This window comes from Bemisia tabaci, chromosome 5, assembly GCF_918797505.1.
Source record: "Bemisia tabaci chromosome 5, PGI_BMITA_v3".
Classification (NCBI taxonomy): Eukaryota; Metazoa; Arthropoda; class Insecta; order Hemiptera; family Aleyrodidae; genus Bemisia; species Bemisia tabaci.
The window spans coordinates 6,227,541-6,250,203 of NC_092797.1; the positions used below are offsets into that span (position 1 = coordinate 6,227,541).

The following is a 22,663-nucleotide window of genomic DNA, read 5'->3' on the forward strand; positions in this document are numbered from 1 at the left end:
TCAGCGCGAAAGTGCATAGGTATCATGGTACCTTCCACCTCTGTCTCATACATATTTTTCATTGAGAAACCAGTGCAAAAGTGTGTATTACCGATTGATGCAACAAAAGTGGAAGAGAAGATGGTTTGCACTTTAACAATGGATGACATCATTCGCAATTTTTTCCAATGGGCATATATATCTCTCCATATCTCTATTCATGGACATAGAACCATGGTATTTCGACAGATCTTTCAGCTTGAACCATCAAAATAATTCTATTAAATCACAATTCTAATTAATCATCGCTCTATATTGACAATTCTATGACTAGCGCAATCAGCCCATTATTAGTAACTGCCTCCCCCCTGAGGTGTTGCAAAGCATGTTTGCACTTGCATATTGCAATGAACCCACAAGAATCCAGTTCGTTCCATTCGTGTTGATGGGTAAAAGGATGGAATTAAGATGATACCGAACAAACATCAATATAAAATGAACATGATTTTATTAATAAAAATAAAGTGGAGAAGTTAAGATCCATTTCAAATAAAAAACACATTGCAAGAGAAAGAGGTCAACATCATGCTTCAAGTAACATGGTGATTTAAGTAGGCACACTGAAATTCTAAGAATGAATACCTAAGTACAGGGAAGCTCTCCATAATTACGATTTACTGTTGATTTTAGTGCTACACTCCAAGGAGGCTTTCAATAAATCAGTAAACGAACTCTTGATTTGATAGGCCGACCAGGTAGCCAACTTTTGAGAAACCAACGTTGAACATTTATTTACCTGAGAGGTTTAAGATTTGAAAGCAAATATTAAAAATGGAATGATAACATAATTTGTTTCGAAAAGAGAGCTGCAAGCTTAGCAAGAGTTGGTACACATGAGTGATGTTTGGAGAGTAATTCTAACATTTCAAAGATTTTCCTTTTCTTCGGAGTAGCTAGTCCGGAGAGAAAAGGAGATTGGCAAGATTTAAGTAGTGAAGGCTTATTTATTGGGGTGATATTGAGCTTCACAATCTTACAGAGAAACGATCACGAGTGGTAAGTTTGAATGAAGACATTCAGAATTTCATTCAGTTAAAAGCGGGGGCTGGTATAGCTTTTTAATGAGATTAAGTGATAGACTAACTGAAAATGAACTATAGTGAGAAGTGTAGATCATTTGACAATGCATGAAAACAAGCTCAGAGGAGTCACACAGGAGTAACTTAAAAACTGGCAATTTTTCTGAAACATGCTCCCACTTTTACTTAAAAAAAAAAAAAAAAAAAAAAAAAAAAAAAAAAAAAAAAAAATATGACTCTTCTTACACATGCCTACTAGCCTACTTTTTCTAGTTTATTCAATAAAAGGAAAGGGTTTAATTTCAGTCTTACAAGTAGGTAATTATGAGTAATATTGTTGTTATAATTTCTCGTTTGTAAAAATTTAAAGCATTGACCGACTCAAGTGTAGTAATAAAGGAGCATTTTAAAGTTCAACTATCATGTTTTCAGGACATTTCTTCTTGTTACAAATTATTATTACTACTATTTAAAAAGCACCAAACTGTGAGAGGATTGCTGCGGTAGCCAACAATCTGTCTACAGGACTAAACATAGACCATCTTAATTGCTGTTTTGAGTAATGACAGATAAAATTCTTCAGAGGATGAGTTTAAAAACAGACGAGATTAGAAAAAACCTCCACATCTGAAGTCTCTGGTATGGAGAGGAGAAGCTAGAGGAACTATTATTTTGGAATTTGAGCCATTTTTCATTAATTTCCAGAATGAAATTTGTTTCCTACTTGCCGAAGGTCAAATTAGCTTAAGCAGAAGAGGAAAGTATATACTTTTCTCCAAGAGATATGTTTTAACAATACTTGGGAATTGGCTCATAAATTAATGTCACAGATGAGAGATTTTCACACTCCTCCAAATTTTCCCAAAAACGAGAGTGTTGAAGTAAAAACTATTAATTTAAGTATATCGCTCTTCAAAAATATTGTAATATACTGGAATGAGCAGCATCAGCTAAAACTAAGAAAATAATAACAAGGATATTTTGATATTGCACTTCATCTATTGATCAAAGCCGCAGAATTATAAATTTAAGATTAGATTGAATTAATTGGTTATATTGAGTAAACTTTCCATCGTGAAAGGGGATCGGGTAGCTCTAAACGCTACAACGATTAAATTAGTTACTTCAATTAAGATGAAATGCATCATCAAACTTTCCCGTCTGTTGTGCTAGCTTTAAAAATATATACAAAACTTTCGGTGGAAAGGAAAAAAAAACTCAAGAGAAAACAAGTAAATCTAAAATTTCGATTGGAAAAACTTGACCTAAAGTTCACTAAAATAAAACAACCAATTAATTAAGAGAGGTTAAAATGCATTTTACCACATTCATTATTGCAGATTTTCCCTGGAATAAAAGCTACTTCGTTTGGCAGGTTACTTGAGTGACCTTTGCAGAATGACATGATGCTTAAAGTTGAATAAATATATAAAGCATGGGGCTGTTGCACTGACTAAAAACAAAGTTGTGATTTAGCTAGGTACATAACACTTTTTAAAGTGAAGGAAGCTTTGTCCAGAGCTTTTGTACGCTCAAAATTGCTCTTAACTCATTGCTTTTGATGAGGCGAAAGCTAAGATTTTGAGATTATACAACAGCCCCAGAGTTGTATCGAAGTTTTCACTGAGATTACAGTCCAGCTCAGATTTTTCAGGGTCAAGAAAATTTCCGTGTGTAATCCTATATTGCACTATGGCAGTCACATGAACTGGTAGCACCACAAAAGATCAGTTGAAAAGGATAAAAGCAGAGTTTTTGGAACCATGCCTAAATTAGAACATTCCTCACCTAGTGGAAACACACTATCAAGGAGGCCGCCAGTACACTACCTTGTTAACCATCAGCAATTAAGTGTTTTTTTAACATGATTATTTTTACTTGTATAGTTTCCACATGTACCTGCTAGGGTAAGGTACAATTTATATATCCAGAATGAGAGCTGAATCCATTTAAACTCAGTTACTTGAGATGAACAAAAGGAATAGAAAAAGGTAAATTGTAGAACAACTTTTCCAGTAATTCTCATCGGAACTATCATCACTTCAGGGTTACCACAGAATTAAGATTTCCACCAGAAGACCACAGAATTCCCTGATTTTTCTGTTACATTTTGGTGAAATTACCAGACATTTGAAGACATGCTAGATGGTTAAAAATACATAATTTGAAATAATTTTTGCACACAATATTTTGTTTGAAACATTAAACCCATTCTAGAGAGCAAATAAAGGTGACTCAAAATTTATTCCCTGACTTGTTTGTCATTTTTCCTGACATTTCCACGTTTTCCCTGACTTTCCACGTTTTCCCTGACTTTCAAATTCCTGATGTTTCCCGGTATTCTCTGACTGTGGCAACCCTGTCGCTTAAGTTGACCAGATCAGATCTAACGAATTTAAATCATAAGCGAAAATTTTAATCTTCAATATTCAAGGAACCTTCGATTCTATAAGTCAAAAATGCCTGGAAAGCTGCACGGCAACATATAAATTGACGATTGCGCTTAAGAAAAATCCTTTGAGAAGAAATATCAACAAAATTCTTCCTTAATAAATTGAATCATCAGACTTAAAGGCTTAAGTAGATAGAGTTGAGAAGAGAAAATCTTCGGCTGACTTCACGCCGTGTCTCATTTCAGAAGACTTTCTTTAAACATATTGTCCAGCTGATAAGTAGAATCCTTTTTGATTTAAGGCCCCTGAAACCAAATAAAATTCATCTTGTTAGCATTTAAGAAAAACAATTTAACCGTATTTTACTGGAATCTGCCTAACTGCATTTCACTCTTAATTTTCTCTCATGATTCGATTTTTTGACACAGAACGAATCTACTTAATTTACCCTTAATTATGAATCATATATGACAATTTCAAGTTTTAATGTCACTTAGTTTTCTGTTGAAAAAATTGATTAAAAAAAAAAAAAAAAAAAAAAAAAAAAAAAAAAAAAAAAGGAGGCAACGCCTGATGTTCCATATATATATCCATGGTTACCATGTTTTTTCTATATTGTCTTACAACTTGATCTATGTTTGTATGATCTGTCTTCTTTTTGGTAAAAACTCAGTTATTCTTGTTATTATTTATTACAATTACTCCTTATTATAAGGTAAGAAAGTTGTGTGCCTTCTTGTTTCATTAAATGCTTCTTTAAGCTTAATTTGGGTTTCCAAATTCTTCCTTCCTAAGGTTCGTTTCCTTCACTTTTCCTTTATTCTTGTCTTGCCTAACCTCTATTTTTTGTGAGAAAATGCGTAACATTTTTTGGTGCCGTGACCAGGATATACACAACGCAGGAAATTTATTTACAGTATTGATTTCTGGTGGTCTTTGTTTTGAGGTTTTGGCAATATTTCAGAAAGTTTGAAGGAATCTTTTCAAATTGTTTCAATCTGACGTTTTCAAGGTTTTTCATTTTATTATGAAGTTTGGCAAAGCAGTTCAGTTGCTACTTCGATATCTTTCAGATAACAGCTGATGCTTTCTGAGTTATAATTTTATATGTTAAAATTGGCAACGGTTCAGTTGGTCGATATCTGTTTAGATAACAGCTGATGGGTTCTCATTTTTATTTTCGTTAAGAAGAAAATACTAACCTAATGTTGAAGATTATTGTTTTCCTTACTCCCCTTTGAGGATCATGGAATGTCATTGATGAATTTTTCTTGAATTACTCTTCATTGAATTTGCTCTTTTATTTGTGTGTTGTTGTATGCCCTTTTTGTATTGATGAACTTATTTACTAACATGTACCTTCTCCATCTAGACAAGACGATTCGATATGAGTATCGAATCTGCCAGATTCTTCAGTTGACTATCGATCAATCGACAGTGACTTTGGCCAGAGCTTGACTACTAGTTTAGTAAGTCAGAATATGGCAAAGTATCGGTATGACTACCCACTGATTGGGCGCAGAATCTGACCGATTCTTGATAGTTTGCGCAGCTATCTTCAGTACAGTGACTCTGGCCAGAGCTTGACTACTAGTCTAGTAAGTCAGAATATGGCAGAGTATCGGTATGACTACCCACTGACTGAGCGCTTGATTCTGTTAGAATCTCGATATGTCTTTCTTCACTTCAGTGATTCTGGCCAGAGCTTGACTACTAGTATAGTAAGTCAGAATATGGCAGAGTATCGGTATGACTACCCACTGAGTTCCAGAGTAAGAATTTTCGATGAAATATCGATTTTCTGTTTTATGGTTGTGCTGCTATTCAATCTTTGATATGATCATCTATGGTGAGTCTAAAATCAATGACTTTAAACGCGGTGTTTCAAATATTAATGTTAGTATTCATTTTATTTTAGCTGTTCCTGGCCTTTTCTCTTCCCTTCTCCTTCCTTATCCTTCTCGCACGATGGACTCTGATGCCAATGTGAGACCATTGGCTCTGGAGGTAACCTGTGAATCGATCCAAAGTCAGCTGGATTCCTTTACCGCGTATTTGGCATCCGGTAATATCTCTCCAAATGAACTGGAAGTCAGGTATAAGAGTGTCTTACCCCTTCTGGATAGGCAATCTCGGGTGATTCATGAATGGAAAAAAATTGATCCTTCCAGAGCTCCTAATCTACAAGCTTTCGAGAATCAGTATTTTCAGGCGCTAGCGAAGACAAAAATGCTTCAAGATGCGAGAAACATTTTTCAAATACCTATAAACGTCTACCTTGCGGAAGGTATGAACTAAAGTTACCTTTTACTGATAAACTGCCATTTTTGGGAGAGTCTAGATCTCAAGCGCTACGTCGTTTATTATCTCTTGAGAAGCGGCTCACTCCAGAGTTTTTTGTAAGATACTCTGATATTATAAATGAATATTTGTCATTGGGGCATTTAGAATTGGTTCCCGAAAGTGAGTTAAACAATTCACGTGTATTTTATTTACCCCATAATGCTGTCATAAATGAGTCAAAATTGACTTCTAAATTGCGTGTAGTTTTTGATGGCTCAGCTACCACTACTTCAGGGGTATCATTAAATGATGTTCTAATGTCAGGTCCAACAATCCAAGAAGATCTAATTTCAATTTTACTACGTTTCCGAAAACATAAATACGTACTAATTGCAGATATTGAAAAAATGTATCGACAAGTTTCAATAGATCCTAATGATCGGGATATGTTGAGGATTCTTTGGCGTGACCGCCAAACTGGGGAGATTTTGACTTACCGCTTGACTCGAGTTACCTTTGGATTAAAACCCTCTGCATTTCAAGCGATTCGATCTATACATCAACTTGCGTTAGATGAAAATCCAGAGTTTCCACTCGCTTCGGAGATTACAATTACAGATTTTTATGTTGATGATCTCTTAACCGGAAATGATGATTTCCAGATTATCATTGTATTATGTGATCAATTGAGTAAAATGTTCAAGAAAGGAGGTTTTAAATTAGTAAAAATGTCATCTAATGATCCCAAAATATTGAAATATATTAAAGAATCTAATAAAGATGTAGGTGATGATTCCTCCATCCTCATTGCGCCAAATGATATAGTAAAAACTCTTGGCCTTGTTTATAATACTTTTAAAGATTGTTTTTTGATATCTAATTTATCGATATTTGAGCACACTAAAAATTCAAAAATTACTAAACTTAGCATTCTCTCTGATACTTCTAAGATTTTTGACCCATTATCTTTCTTAAGTCCGTTAGTAATACGGGCCAAGCTGATAATGCAAGACATTTGGAAGCTAAAGATTCTCTGGGATGAATCGGTGCCTCAGTCTATTTTTACTCTATGGACAAATTTTTGTTCAGATATGTTGTTAATCTCAAAATTAGAAATTCCTAGACACGTTGTTTCTCCTTATGCTGTTAATGTAGAGTTGCATGGTTTTTCTGATGCGTCAATCCGAGCTTACGGTGCTTGCATTTACGTTCGTTCGATTGATAAAGACGAAACCTCTCACTGTCAATTATTAATTTCAAAATCCCGCGTGGCTCCGTTGCATTCTACTAGTTTACCAAGATTAGAACTATGTGGGGCATTACTTTTATCACGATTATTGTCTCAAGTTTTAAATGCTATGCGGATGCCCTTTTCGGCGATTTTCTTGTGGACTGATTCGACGATTACTCTTGACTGGATTCGTGAACCTCCAAATCGTTGGAAAACCTTTGTAGCGAATAGAGTGGCTGAAATTCAGTTGAATACTAAAAATGCTCACTGGTGTCATGTATCATCAGATCAAAATCCTGCTGATTTAATTTCTCGTGGGGTTCAGTCTTCGACTTTAATAAACTCAAGTTTATGGTGGCATGGACCAGAAATGTTACATAACCCGGGTATTTTCCAACATTGTCATCAAGACATTAGGTTTGATAATGATTTGTCTACTGAAATGCAGTCTTCTTGTACTTCTCACGTAATTTCAATTAAGCCCTTTGACTTATTTGAGAAATATTCTTCCCTTTCTAAACTGATAAGAGTTTTTGCATATGTTCAACGGTTTATTTTCAATTCTAAGTCTAAAAACAAGCCATGTAGAAAGATTGGAGAATTAACAGCAGCTGAATGCGACAGTTCTTTAAATAAATTGATTAAAATTGCCCAATCGGAAGCAATTTCGCGTGATATTTTAGATCTGTCTTCCGGTGCTTTACACAAAAAAAGCAAACTTTTAGCATTAAATCCCTTCCTTGATGAAACTGGAGTTTTGAGGGTCAATGGTCGTTTACGTAATGCAAGAATTCCTTACGCACAAAAATTTCCTATAATATTACCAAATAGACATAAATTGACGAACTTAATTTTTAGACACGAACATTCTGTTCGACTATTTCATCCAGGCCCTAAAGCCTTGCTGGCTTCAATACGTCAACGGTTCTGGCCTTTAAAAGGAAGATCTGAAGCTTATTTCACCGTACGTAATTGTTTCGGTTGTAGAGTTGCTCGCCCCAAGCTTCTAACCCAAATTATGGCACCATTGCCATCTCACCGAGTAACTGAGCTACGACCTTTCAAAATTTGCGGAGTCGATTTTTGTGGTCCTATTTTTTTTAAAACCATACTGTAAGAGTAAATAAGGGTGAAATCATATGTTTCATTATTCGTTTGCTTTGCAACGAAGGCAATTCATTGTGAATTAGTAAGTAATTTATCTGCAAATGATTTTATTGCCGCTTTGAGAAGGTGTATTTCCAGAAGAGGATTCCCCTCAGATATCTACTCAGATAATTCCAAAACCTTTATTCGCACTAATAAGGAATTGCACGATATGTTGTACTCGCTTTCTAATAATGAAAAATTTCAGCATGTTTTATCTAGTAACTCTATATATTGGCATTTTATTCCACCTAGAGCTCCTCATTTCGGGGGATTATACGAGGCTGCAATTAAATCACTAAAATTCCACCTGAAAAGAGTTGCAGGAAATTTTGTTTTCACTTGTGAAGAATTCCAAACGTTGCTTGCACAAGTAGAAGCTTGTTTGAATTCTCGTCCCCTAACAGCTATGAGTGATAATCCAAATGATTTAACACCTCTTACTCCAGCTCATTTTTTAATCGGACAAGAATTGACCGCACTTCCATTCCACTCTTCGAAGTCCAACATTGAGTCTGTTAAATTAAATGATCGTTGGGTATTATTACAAAATAGAGTTAAGCAGTTTTGGATTAGATGGAATTCGGAATATTTAGTTGAATTGCAACGACGCTCCAAATGGAAGTCTCCTCAAGCTGATTTAAAACCAGGTACACTTGTGTTAATTCAAAATTCTAGTTCTAATTTTTTACCGGCCAGCTGGAGTTTTGGACGTGTAAATAAATTATTTTACGGCAAGGATGGACATACCAGAGTTGCTGAACTTTTCACTAGTAACGGTTACTTAACCAGACCAATTTGTAAACTTGCTCCCTTATTAAGTCCCTGAAAGAATCTGTTGAATCCCTTGCAGGGTTCAAGGGACGCGGTATGTTCCATATATATATCCATGGTTACCATGTTTTTTCTATATTGTCTTACAACTTGATCTATGTTTGTATGATCTGTCTTCTTTTTGGTAAAAACTCAGTTATTCTTGTTATTATTTATTACAATTACTCCTTATTATAAGGTAAGAAAGTTGTGTGCCTTCTTGTTTCATTAAATGCTTCTTTAAGCTTAATTTGGGTTTCCAAATTCTTCCTTCCTAAGGTTCGTTTCCTTCACTTTTCCTTTATTCTTGTCTTGCCTAACCTCTATTTTTTGTGAGAAAATGCGTAACACCTGATGTAGTTGGGGCGAGTTTGCTTTGAACCGCCCAACTGATACTGATGTTTGATCATGATAGAGATCAATAAATTGTTTGTAAGAAAATTCTTCCACTCCTTCCCGTCCAACACTGAAATCGGTCTACAGTTGATTACACAAAGTACAAAGTTTTTGTCCAAACAAAAATCTCAAATTTGAAGCAAACAAATTGAGACAGTCCAATAGACAAGTTGTAACAAGAGAAGGTAGACAACATTTTACTGCATGAATATTGAGGATAAAATTTCACTAATTTCAAAAGTTTCATAAAATTTCATACAATTTTGAGGATGAAAGATCACAAATTTCGAATGTTTCATCTAACATCATGAAATTATACGTTTCTGGTTGTAATGTATTGCATGAGGATCGATTTTCAATACTCCATTTCAATTTCGCACGTGAGAAGGAAGGGGGAACTAAGTAAGCCTTCGTGTAACTTTGCTTGCAGTAAAGGGTGAGAGAATGTCCTTGGATGCAATTTGTATTAATTGATTATTGTTTTATACTAATTATTGCAATAGATTGGATAAGATATGTACTTGGACCAACAAAACTGGAAAAAGAAAAGTGATAAATAAATCTGTAAGATTGACGAATCAGGGGTAGACAGATCATTCCAAAACATATAAATCAAACATTTATTTTATAAAATATATGATGATAATTTAAGAAATGCCTTGAAAATATCAAAAGGAAATGGTCAACTTTTTAACTTTTTCCTCATGACACTGAAGAATTTTTTTATGACACTTTCAGTTTTATACAATGATGAATACTTTTTTACATTCAGTTACTGAAAGATACAGGAATTGATCATTGAAGACTATTGCATGATCAGATTGTGATGTATAATGCAACCCTCCAACTCAACCTCAATATTAGAGACAGAATTCCGTTCATCTTTGTCCCATTTATTGCTTTTGTCTCTCTCTTGGTATTTTTCAGTCCTGAAATGTGAGCAAAATGTTTCATTTTCTGAGTATTCAGTTGCATGATCAAAAAGAAATTTCTTTCATGGTACTATTTCTGTCAATCTGCTAACTGCCAGCTCGGAGTTGTTTAACAAAATAAGAAAGATATACTAACCTGAAAAACTTAAACTAATATCACAATTTTTTTCACCAGTTGGGTTTAATTTCCTTGAAAACCCATTTCTGGAAGTTCTGCTGGATATCACATCGTAGAAGGATCAGCTTCTTACTGACCGGATGAACGGTTAGACACTTATTGACATCTCGGTATATTAGCTGACGGGTGTCCTGGGATAAAGAAACAGAGGGAAAATATTAATTTCGGTTGAATTCATTAGAAATAGCTAGGTTTGCAAAAAGTTCCTTGATTTTTACTACCATTTCTTAAGTTTACTCCTTCTTAGAAAAACACCTACATTCTATTGGGGTTAACTTTCCCTCCAAGAACAGGGCAAAATAACATAATTTTTCCCTTGTAACAATAAGTGCTCATTGAGATTCACAGTCTGTTTGATTTTTCATTCAATTTACTAGTAGAGTGTGTTGTGACTTGAATTTTTTTGACCTTGAGGGGAGATAGATCTAACATTGGGCTTCTTCAGAACCAAAAAGATGTCAAAAACTCTGAATAATTTTTTTTGTAAGCTCCAGGAGAATGTGCTTAAATAGCCGTTTTTTAATATACATATATTTTTTTTTCTTCTTTTCCGAGTGTAAAATAAATAGGTGTAAAATGTTTTTCCAATGCCTTTTGGGGATATATACAGAGAAGATCATGCATCATTGGGCTGGCTGTAGATATTATCAGATGATAAACCAATCATTGCACTTAAAATGGGGATGCGCTTGGCACTTTAAAAAAAAAGAAGAAAAAAAGATGGGTCCAAGTCAACCTAAAAAGTAAATCCTTACCTTTCTGATGGGTTACACCTAATGCTAAGTGAAGTTGTCTGAGTTTATAGCAAGTACAGGGAGATGGGGACAAAAGGAGAAATCAGGATATACCGATTTTGTACGATAGAGTCATATCACTCCCAAACTAAGTTAGAAAAAAGTAGATCCCAAAGGAGAGTTCATGCTGTGATGAGCTCTACACCTTCATTAATAGGAATGTTCCGTTTTAGACAGGATTTAATGCACCGTTACAAAATACACTATTTCATAATCTAAAAACGTCCCCAGCATCAATTCACCTCGGTTTCAAATAAATTGAACAGGTGGAGAAATTTGGAAAGATGAGAATCAAAATACAAGATCCTCTTGGTTTTAAAATCGATATGTTTCATGATTCCAAATGATCAGCTGTCCCTGGGTGTAATTTTATGACGTCCGTTCTTTGACAAAGAATTAAGAGTGATAAACTTACAGTATCATATTCCCATGGACCATCAACGGTTCCCAAGCGACAGAAAACAAGTTTTATTCCTTGATTGTCTGAATTCACGCACCGTTCTCCAATACCCAGCTGTCCCTTGGCATTCAGACGGAATAACTGAAAATAAAATTATAACATTTCTTAGCTGCGTCTTAAAAATTTCTTCAACAAAGTGAATTGATCAATTTGATTTTAAAACACTAAAGGAGAGTTACGTTCCTTCGTCTCCGAAACAATAATTGAGGTATCTTGAAGCAAAGGGAGCAAGGTCCATTTGGCTGGTGAGCTCCATGACACTAGAACTCTTACACAATTCAGGGCTCGTCAGCAAAATGGACTTTGCTCCTTTTGTTTTAGGATGCCTAGATTTTTGAATGCACGTAAAAGTTCTTTGAAAATTGAAATAACATCACAATACAAACTTTGGTAGTGATAGAAAATTGTGTTAAAAGCAACTTCTTGAACTTGGAGGTTGTTGTTTCTTAAAATATTGCTTTCATTTTTTCACTTAAAATTTTAGATGAAGCAAAGAGACTGAAATAATAAGCTTGCATATCTTAAAATAAAAACAAATAATTATATTCACGAAACTCATCCCGATTTCCTAAGCCCAAGAGTGTTTTCTTTTTGACACAAGTTTCCTTTTTCTATTTTTCCGGCCAAATTCTACAAGTGTTAATTTTGTACCAAGACATATGAAGTATCGAAATATTTTTTCAAGCATACAGTATTAAATTGATGGTTAATTGAGGAGAATAAGAATATCCATTTGCTATGTTATAAATTTCTTATACTAACTGTTTTGAAACAATATTTGATCTTTACATCTGCACGAACTATCAGGTTTTTCTTTGGCGGGACAAAATTTCTAAAAATTTAACTTATTAAGCTGAAAAGTATTCTCTTGAAAAAATGAAACACGCACAAAAATTTTGAAACAACAAAACTGACAAAACCATCTTTCAATTTTAATGTAAGAAGATGTATTTGAAAATGACTTGACTATCATGTGATTCTTGAGCATGGCAGTAAATGAGAACTGACCTGATTATTACCGTAACCATGGCAATAAGACATTCCAAGAATTGATGGCGCTGCGTGTCCATGTGTATCCATGCAAGTATCAGTGGCCTGATTGCGAAGCTAAAGAAAAATTACGATGAAATCAAAATAAGATATTACCATAGATTACCGAATATTTACCAACAATTTGAAATTTTAAGAAAACAATTTGAAACTCTATGTTTTTACAAAAGCTACAATACAGTTGTGTGTCCCCCATCATCCAAGATCCAAAATTAATGCATGCCATTGAGGGTTTAGTACTTAAGTACTTATTTTGCTATACAATTTTGTGAGAAATATGCTGGAACATGCAACTGGATTGTTCTCCGAAACGAACTCCATAGCTCAAAAAAAAAAGCTCTCAAAGTTGAGGCCATAAAGGGGAGCATCGCCTACTGTGAAAGTCAACTTCTGAATCCAATCGAACTCTCCATGCACAGCTGAGTTAAACTCAGAAAATTGACATAAATCGCAAATCTTTGCAGCATATAGGAACTCCATTGAGGGCATGGGATTAAATGGACCACATTTTGCAATAAGGAACCACTATTTCTGGCTCATTTTAGAAACAACATTTATGTTATAGGATTCCCTATACAGAAAGGTGCTTTCATGGAAGAGCCAGAGATGGTGATTCCTTAGTGCAAAATGTAATCCAAATCTGGTCTGAAATGCCCATGAGAAGTGAGAAATTTTGGACTAGAAGGGAGGACACAATTTTTTAACACCCCTAGTATTATGAAAAAGTACGAGTCGAAGCTTTTAAAGATCAGTAAGTACAATAGTATACTTCTTCTTACCTCTCCCCAATACAAATTTTGGGGTAGTTCTGGATACTTGTCCAGGACATCATAGGCGATATTGTCCATGAACCATTGGAAACTTTTACATTTTAGCTTCTTTTTTAAATTCAGCTGCTCACTTATATCACCCATATCTAAAAATGTAGCCAGCGGCTCTCGCGTGTAAAAGAATTCTTTGTGCTTTTCATCGAACCATGTCTCAATCACACGCTTGTAATTCTGTAAATATAAAAAAGATTGATTAAGAAAAACAAACTTCTATGATTAGTGAGGTAAAAAAAAAAAAATGTGGTAAAACATTGTGCTTATGGTTACAATTCGATTTACTAGAGAAACAAGCAATTTTTACATTTCTTTTCATGTTTCTTTAGATAAGAATTTTACATATCATCACCCTTCAGTCAAAGTATTACAAGCAGCATTTACGCTTAAACACCATTTTGCTGGGCACATCTCAATACATATTGTTTTAGTTTTCTCTCGGCACAATTGCACATACTTTCATGAAAATTTCAGAGAGTAATCTTAATGACGAAAGAAATATAAGGTAAAATTGTCAAGCAATTCTGTTCATTAATTTTTCTGGAAAAACTGGACAAGTCTAAGAAGTTTGACTCCATAGAGCGTAAGCACAAATGACGTTTGTGATACTCCAGCCAGAAGGTAACGAAATAATCAGCTTGTTTAGTCATTTTCAAATATTGCATTTTAGAAAAGTAGAAAGTGCGTTTAATTGGTAGAGACTTTCCCTGACTTATTTCTGACGATAATAATTGACAGAAAATGAGACAATGCTTGGGTGCACACAACACAGAACGCAACAGAGACACCTTCCGGTCGAAGGTATACCTGCAATGGAAGAGATATCCTTGAAAACTATCATGGTTTCTGTGGCAAGGTACATTCAAAAGTAAGCTCAAAATATGCAATTTTGCAAACGTTTATTGTCGGTTAATATCATCTAAAAAAATCCAAAAAATTCTTGACCATAAAAATTATACAAAGGGAGCAACAGTATTAATGAAAATAACTAGAAGAAAATGGCTTACAATTGTTATGAGAGGTCCTTTATGCTTGGCGCCCAAGGCTCCAAAATTGTACGGCATGAAACCTCGATAAACATGCCCAACTCTCGAGCAAGGTACCCAAACTATGCTTCCTCCACACTGCCAGATCTAATGAACGACCAAATTAAAAAAAAAAACAATAGTAAGAAAGGAAACGTAAATTTGCTACTTAAAGATATTATTTGGAAAAGGCGGTCATGTGAAAATTCTTCATACATCCATTGAGGTTTCTCTGCTTTCACCCAGCACATTGCAAATGGGAGCTAAAAATAGGCTCGGCGATGACCAAAACGCACCGCTGATCCCAAACAAGGTACCCTGACAGATTGGAAATGGCTTGAATTCTACAGGGAAAAATTCACTCCTGACCAGGAGCGAGCGCTGTTGGGCTACTTATCGGAGCGGCATGAAGTAATGCAAAAAATTACAATCTTGGGTTAGCGACTCTCTTGGTTATAGTTTTTCTCTCACTGACTTTCTCAGTGATGGTGAATGATAATACACTTACTTTGAAAAAAGTCTATGAACAAATTACATAAAATAATGATCAAGTTCTGCAAGTTTACAATGGAAATTGTTGATTTACCTTGAAAGAAAGTTCGAAGTTTTCACCACCCCACACTAGCAGTCCAGGATCGTAACCACCAAGTTCCAAGAAGTATTCTCTGTTGATGGCAAACAAGCCTCCAGCATGGGTTGGCGATCTGGAGACATCAATGGACACAGAAAATGTTAGATTGAAGACTGAACTAAAATTTACTTAAGTAATCGAGTTCAAGGTAATCCGTCTCAAGTTCTGGATAAGGTTTAACTGGAATTTATGAAAAAATATCTCTGTAAACGTTGATAGCGCTAACTTTGACTAATCAAATTTTTTGGATTTGACCATATTTTAGTTGGAAAATTATTCATTTTTATTATAAATTTCTTAAGAGAGGAGTACCCATTCAACTGAGGAATTTTAATTTTCAGTTTCACGACTGGAATTTTTTATCCCTCATATTATATACTGAGCCCTCTATGGCATGGTATTACTTATTCATAACACATTTTTAAAAATTAAATCTTTCCTCTGTGGCATAATTTTAAAATTTAAATTTTGAAAGAAAATTGGTACTTTCCATGCAAGCTACAAAATAGATTAGTGTCCCCCAGAATCCAAGATCCAAAATTAATTCATGCCATAGAGAGTTAAAATAACAAACTTGATATGAGCTCTAGAAGGCACTTCATTGCCAGAGTGTCATGTGACTTAGTGGAAAAGAATTTGTGACCTTTCTCCGATCAAAATAATCAAAATTCTTTAACTTTTACTTTGACAAAAAATAAAAAATAACACTACATCGAACATGATGAACAGTAAAAAATTCGAAAGTAAAGAATTAAACTTACATGTAAGGCTCACTATCGTAATCTCTTTTGGCTGCCTCCTTTCTCGGCAGTTCATTCTCTTTGTATAACATGCCCCATTCGAAAATACCTCTGTAATGATGACCTGCTTCATACACAGCACGCAATTCCCATGTTTTGTGGTCTATTCCATCGATGATTGGAACAGTCATTCGAGTTCTGGGAATAATTAGACAAAAATCTCCATTACACATAAATTTTTTGATACCTGGTCAAATATTTCTAAACTCAAAGAGAAATATTAAAAAATGCCTTCACTACATCCTCATTAGAGACACATTTGCGCAATTTCTGACATGCAGATATTCAGTACACTGCACTTTTCGGAAACTAGTGATTGGACACATATTTTAAATTTGCAAAATTGCAAATTTTCCGATGGATTTCCTTTGTTTTTTGATGCATCAATTTGAAATTTCCGCTTATAAAAAGGAACGATAATCTACTTGAGTTAAATCGCACACTAAACATCAATGTGACACCTAGTTGAGACGAACCTGTCAATGGCGATGGGTGTTACAAGAGGTGGTAGCCAATTGTAACCAACTTCACAATGAGCATCCAGGAATAAAATTACTTCACCTCGCGCTTCTTTGGCTCCATTCGAACGAGTACGGATTAAACCTTCTCTTTCTCTGTTCCGAACCAATCTTACTTTGCCGTTGAACTTCAGGATGTAGTTTTCAAGTTTCTCTTTCAAGTTTTCTGAAACAATAGATCCGATTTTGTTTGAAAAGCTGAGCGGTAATCATTAATGGATAAACATGGAGCATGAAAAAATTCAACATAATGTGCTAAGCTTTCTGATCTTTCTCATGCTTGCAGCTGGCAGACAATACAGCAAGATTTGCTTAAATTCTTATTATTTACTAGGTATCAATAGTACAATCAATAAACTGATTTACTGGCTCTGTCATTCTTACAATATTCGAAATATCGATGTTCGTGGGCTCCACTGAAAACCATAAAACATAACCTCAAGTCCAAATTTTGTGTTGAGTGTTTATTGTCTCGATCATTGAAATTTTATCTGAAGTAAATCATAAATTGATCAAACACAAGATATTTTGATTGCCAGAAATATTTACCCACCTTGGTACAAAAACAACGAAGGTGTGTAACTGTTAACATTAAGACCATCAAATAAAAATGTACATCCAATAATGTTGACCACAAAATCAGTTCATTGACAAAAATCAAATCATCAGTTTTTTCAGCCATTGTCCAATTTAAAAAAAAAATAATTCAATGAGAATTCTTCTGTGACTTAATCTAATAATTATTCCCTTCCATGGATTAAAAAAAAAATGGTATTTTGACTGACTAACTAACTTTAAATTAGAAATTTTATTTAAATACCATGTAAAAAATATTTTAGCTCAGTGCAGGCAGCACAGTCATTTCTTAATTCCAAATGTTTAATTTGGAATTAAGGGTAAAACGATTAGGATGTAAAAATTGGAATTTTCTTTGTTTTCTTGACTTTTCACCTGAGCAGACTTCCAATAAGCAGCCAAAAAATGCAAATCGATTTTTGAAACTAAACAGAGCATTTACTTTTAATGAAAATACTAGAGGACCATACCTTTATCGCTGAAATCATCCACTAACAATACCTCCTCCAAAAACTCTGGTGGGGTACGATTGATGACACTATGAACCGTTCTCATGAGAGACGACCATCCTTCATTGTGGAAGACAATGATGACACTAGTTTTTGGCAACTTCGTTGGGTAATTCCAATGTTTACACCTGGAAAAAAAGTGAACCAAACCTTGAAACCTTGACATACAAGGAAAAATCACCAATGATCATCTTTCATAGGTTTTGAAACCCTCCTAGTTGAAAAAAAAATGCGTCATTGATGGATTTTGTTCTATCTTCCAACCATTTTATTTTCTGTAAGTAGTCTACTAGATAGTAGCATTTTTGGTCTGAAATGCTCTTGTTTGGAAATCTCCACTTCAAAAACAAACAAAAAATTTATGATATCACAGAACACAAAAAAAAAACACCTTGTGCCTACACTGCCGTGCTAAGGAAGAATGCTGTTTGAGCATTTAAGAGATGCCAGATTTCCCTTGATAAAACATGTATTTTTGGCGACATTCATGCATATTTGTCCTTGAAATTTTCAGATATTTTAGGTTAAATTGCGTACAAAATTGTCTGAAAATTTTGGAAAATAATATTGGCAAGTTTCCCAGTAAATTCGGCTTTTATCGGAGGAAATTTGGCAACATCTGGAGGCTCATACAACGTTCTTCCTTAGCATGGCAGTACATTAGCTATCACATTTCAAAAAACCCTTTGTCACCTTACTTCACATTATCAACTGCAACTGACCAATCACTTATGTTCTACACCCCTGCTTTCTTACTTTCACTTGTGATCACTTTCACAGATCGTGTTTAGCAAAAAGGAACCAATGCAAATACAGTGTTGTTTTAATGTTGCTTCTTCATAATTATCAAAAAAATCTTCCAAAATAGTAAATAGTTTTTACATCTCACCAAAAATTGGTAATTTCATAGGGAAATAATTGCATAAATTTTAATACTGTACATATATCTATTATTTTTAAAAGAAAAAAAGTATTTGTGCAGTTTTGAAAACACTGTAATTACGCTAGTTCCTTTTCACTAAATGCGATCCATTCAAGCTTCTTAGTCCATAGAGTGGGTGAAAATGTTCAGTTGAAAAAGTTCCGACTAACAGAGAGCAAAAATCAAGGATAGAGTTAGAGAAACTTACTCAGGCATTCTGAGATCTGGAAGGGTACGATTCAATGAGATGGTATCCGAAACAACCATGTTCATCCCGTAGTCTGATATTGATTGAGCAACATCATTTTCTCGGTCTGTTATTTTGTAAGCTAACCCTCCTTCGCCTGGGCCGGTCTTTAATACAATTGTTGCAGGTTCAAAATTGCCAAGTTTGCTCTTGTCTAGGAATGGTTTCTGGAAAATGAATTGAACAGTGGCTAAATTTGCTACACCTTCTTGATCAAAAGGTCTAAAATACAAATAAGAGGTGGGGCAAGAAAAACATATATGTAAGTATTTTGATTGTGGTGTTTTAGAATTTTTGCTTGTAATTTCAGACGACATTAATTAATGATGAAATTTTTTAATTACTTGAAGAAAAGTCATGCGATTTTACCTTGTAGCATATTCACCTCCTTTGTTTGAATCTAAGGAGTTATTTCCTGGCCTGGTTGACAAAGGAGCGTAACTACATATTGAGACAAGGCCGGAAATGCGTTGAATTATATGGACAAAAGTATTCATTGCATGGTGCAGTTACGCCTTTATGCCAGGTAGGCGATGATTTGTGGTAAATACAGCTGCTGAGTTCAGAAAAGGAGACAGATTCTATCTACAATATAACTACCAAACTCAATGTGAGACCTAATTGTAATATTGAATGCTGGTTGGCACTTTCCATTATAAAAAACCAGTTCTCAATTTTTCATAATTCACAATTATTATTCCTGCAAATAATTCTTTAGATTCCAAAATGGAGGCTTCCAGCTCTATTTCAGGCCTTTAAGTCCATTTCAAACACCATTAATCTTCTTAAAAATTAATTTTAAAAGGGCTTTTTTTTATCAGAAATACAGTGGACCGCAACGGAACAAATCACTTTTTTATCCCGTTTCACTTATGCGTTCCAGTGCGTTCCATGTGTTCCAGTGGAACGCTTGGACCACTCCTCCTAGGTAGGTTGAGGTTGGTTTAGGCTGGTTGAACCAGCCCGAACCGCCACCATCGCATTCCACGGGTAAAAAAAGCCCTATTTAAATTAATAATAATAATAACTTATTGTTTCCTTTGTTTACACAAATGAACAAAGTCAAAATATTTTGTCCAAACAAAAAGAATAAAAAATTGGTTAAAAAATCTCTAACTTGATATCAAAACTCAGAGAATTCATTGTACACTTACAGGGTACATGTGATTGGCACTAGAGCTAGAATCTAGCAAGTCATAGTATCTACCACGTGTTCTGAAGTACAAACTACAAAAAGTGAACAGGGCAACCGCAGCAACAGCAGAAATTTTGTAGCAACGATATCTTCTTAACTGAGGCAGTCGCATTTTGAGGAGAGCAGTTTGATTTGACATTGAGGTTTCAACGGATCTTCTGGGTCTTATCCTCTACCTAGACATCCGGCTCATCCTGGAAAAGAAAAAAAAGGATGAATAAATAATAAGAGCCAAATCGGGGAAATTCAGAACAATACTAAAACCGCATTGGTTTATTAGAGGCCCCAAAGTAAAGCAAAAGAATTTACCTTGATTAGCTGGGTAGCAAAGCTTAGATCTGAGAGATTTTCACTTCAAATTTTGATGGGATTTCCGAAGACAGTGTACAGCAAGGGTTCCGAACACCCTATTTGTGTCATCGTTGCCTTAGAGAATGGAGAGGCCGTAACTACGTTCCTGTGATGTCATGCTAGTAGATGAAACTCGGCCCCGGTTTAGCAAGCATTCTTATGGCAGAACGCATGACGCATGTTTCGTTTGTGCCGATATCTTCTTGGGGGTTGATCTGATGCAAAAATTCATAAGAACCTCTTCAGAGGATGAAATTTCACATCAGAAAACTAACAAACCCATTTGTGACATTGTCTGATAATTGAGGAACTGAAAGCATAATACCGAAAATCGTTACTCCGCTCAGATTCAAACGCGCTGCTCATGCAACTTCCGCCGATTAAACGTCACTCTGATTGGTGTACGCAGCGACTGCCTTACTTATCGATGCTTGTTGTTTTTGGTAGATATCTACTAGCTTGACGTCATAATACTGACTAGTTAACAACGGCTTCTCCATTCTCATTGGCAACTGTGTCATAAAATCCTGGAAAACTCAGGTGTGTAAAATAATGAACCAAGCATCAAGAATATTGTGAGCGTGAAATAATTTGGATTGGTTCATTCAAATGTAAAAAGATCCAATCATGAAGTGTTGCATTTAATGCTGGTGAATATAATGCCTCTTAAAACTCTTAATAGTCTCCGTGATATCAGGCTGAAAAGCTGGTAATGGATGTCTTCACCAACTGTAAATTCACGGTGGATTGTTTAGCAATAGGCACAAGACTTCTTATGCTGCTATAACACTGATGATTCTTACAAGCTGTCATGTACAGCATATTCCTTATCACCTGCTAATTTTTCCTAGGACGAATGTATACAACTGAACTAACTTTTGTGATAACAATGCTTCCAATGAGCTGGGCTGATGATGGGCGTTATAAAAATCAGATTTTTCTCATGGTGAAATTTAGAAAAATGATACGATCATACAGTACTTCCATCCAATAGCTTCAAGGAATATGTTGACCAAAAACAGATCTTAAGTACTAGTACTTAATCTCACCTGCGTTGGGCTGTGTGGCGAACAATTGGGATGGCATTCAAGAAAAACATTGAGTCAACAAACACTGGAGGTAGCTGTTACGGTCAAACCGGCTTTTTTAATTTAACGTTACATTACAAACAAAACGGATTGCTTTTATCAATTTTTAAGTAGACGGTATGTGCCGCTATACAGTGGGAAAAAAAAAGAAATTATTAGTATTCTATTCTGATAATGATGTTGACGTTGCTAGCGAATGTACAGTGGTGGGGGGTGAGGGTGAAAGCTGTCACGTGACTTGTAGATACTCAAAGAAGGTGATTGGTGGAGTTGGATGAGAGGTTTATGTGTGACGTAAGCTAGCACCGTCTTCTCTCCAGTGGATGAGGATGATTTTGTCAAACTGACCTGTGGCTAAAAAAAAAAAAAAAAAAAAAAAAAAAAAAACATTAAAAGGACGAATAAAAAAATCTACTCGTCCATAAATGACAGTTATCAATGCTGATGATGAAATTGGAAAGTAAACGTAAAATTTATCGACCAGAAAATCAACGAAAACGAAGACTTCATATTTAAAATTTAAACATGAATATAAGTTTCTCTCAATCTGCCTTCAATTTGCTATGCGGCAATTGTTGCTACAGATGAGTTGTATTCACTGATTACAGTCTCCTTTTTTTGTTGTTTCAAAGATATTGAAACAGTCACATATATGCGGTTATGTTTGCACTTTCATGAAGTCCACCCGAATTATTTTCCGAAAGATCTCGCTTATACAGGCAAATCCCAAGGGATCTTTCCCCATGGCTGCAAGTAATTATTAAAACGCATTCCATGGTTAAATGCAATTCTTGCTCCTCTTTTTCTCTGTAAATATCTATCTAAACATTTTTTTTTAAGTACTTCATACAAAAATATTCACTAGGTTTACAGCTTCCAGGAATGATTCTGGAAGGGATTTCCCAGAATGAGGATGGCCAAACCTAGTCTACCAATGATATCTTTAGATCATTGACTGATACAACTGTAATGTAAATGACCTAGCTGAATGCTTTTCCCATCCTGTTGGTTTGAATTTTTTGTGTCAGCAAGCAGGTGCACTGCAGGAAGCAATGAAAACTGTGAAATCACAAATAAGCGGTACAGTCGCCTGATCATCTTGTAGATCTAATTGAAAGATATCTTGAGGAAAGGAAACTTTAAGGCTCTACTAGGTCAATCAAGTTGGCACCACACAAAATTTCAAGTTTCATTCATGACATTTGAACGACTCTATGAGGTATAGAACTTGCTGCTCATACAT

At 35.0% G+C, this 22,663-nt stretch overlaps 1 protein-coding gene across 1 annotated transcript; it reads right to left on the reverse strand.

The window, feature by feature from the left end:
* Window positions 1-470: 470 nt before the first annotated feature.
* On the reverse strand, window positions 471-21,630 carry Pgant7 (N-acetylgalactosaminyltransferase 7). Its single transcript, XM_019048240.2, has 13 exons — window positions 21,382-21,630; window positions 19,941-20,175; window positions 18,748-18,953; window positions 17,579-17,745; window positions 16,491-16,698; window positions 15,976-16,152; window positions 15,170-15,287; window positions 14,566-14,691; window positions 13,514-13,735; window positions 12,693-12,791; window positions 11,640-11,765; window positions 10,389-10,561; window positions 471-3,756 (listed from the first exon to the last, which is right to left on the reverse strand). Exons 2-12 carry the CDS (start codon window positions 20,118-20,120, stop codon window positions 10,421-10,423), a joined length of 1,770 nt encoding a protein of 589 aa, XP_018903785.1. The 5' UTR covers window positions 20,121-20,175; window positions 21,382-21,630; the 3' UTR covers window positions 471-3,756; window positions 10,389-10,420.
* Window positions 21,631-22,663: the final 1,033 nt, after the last annotated feature.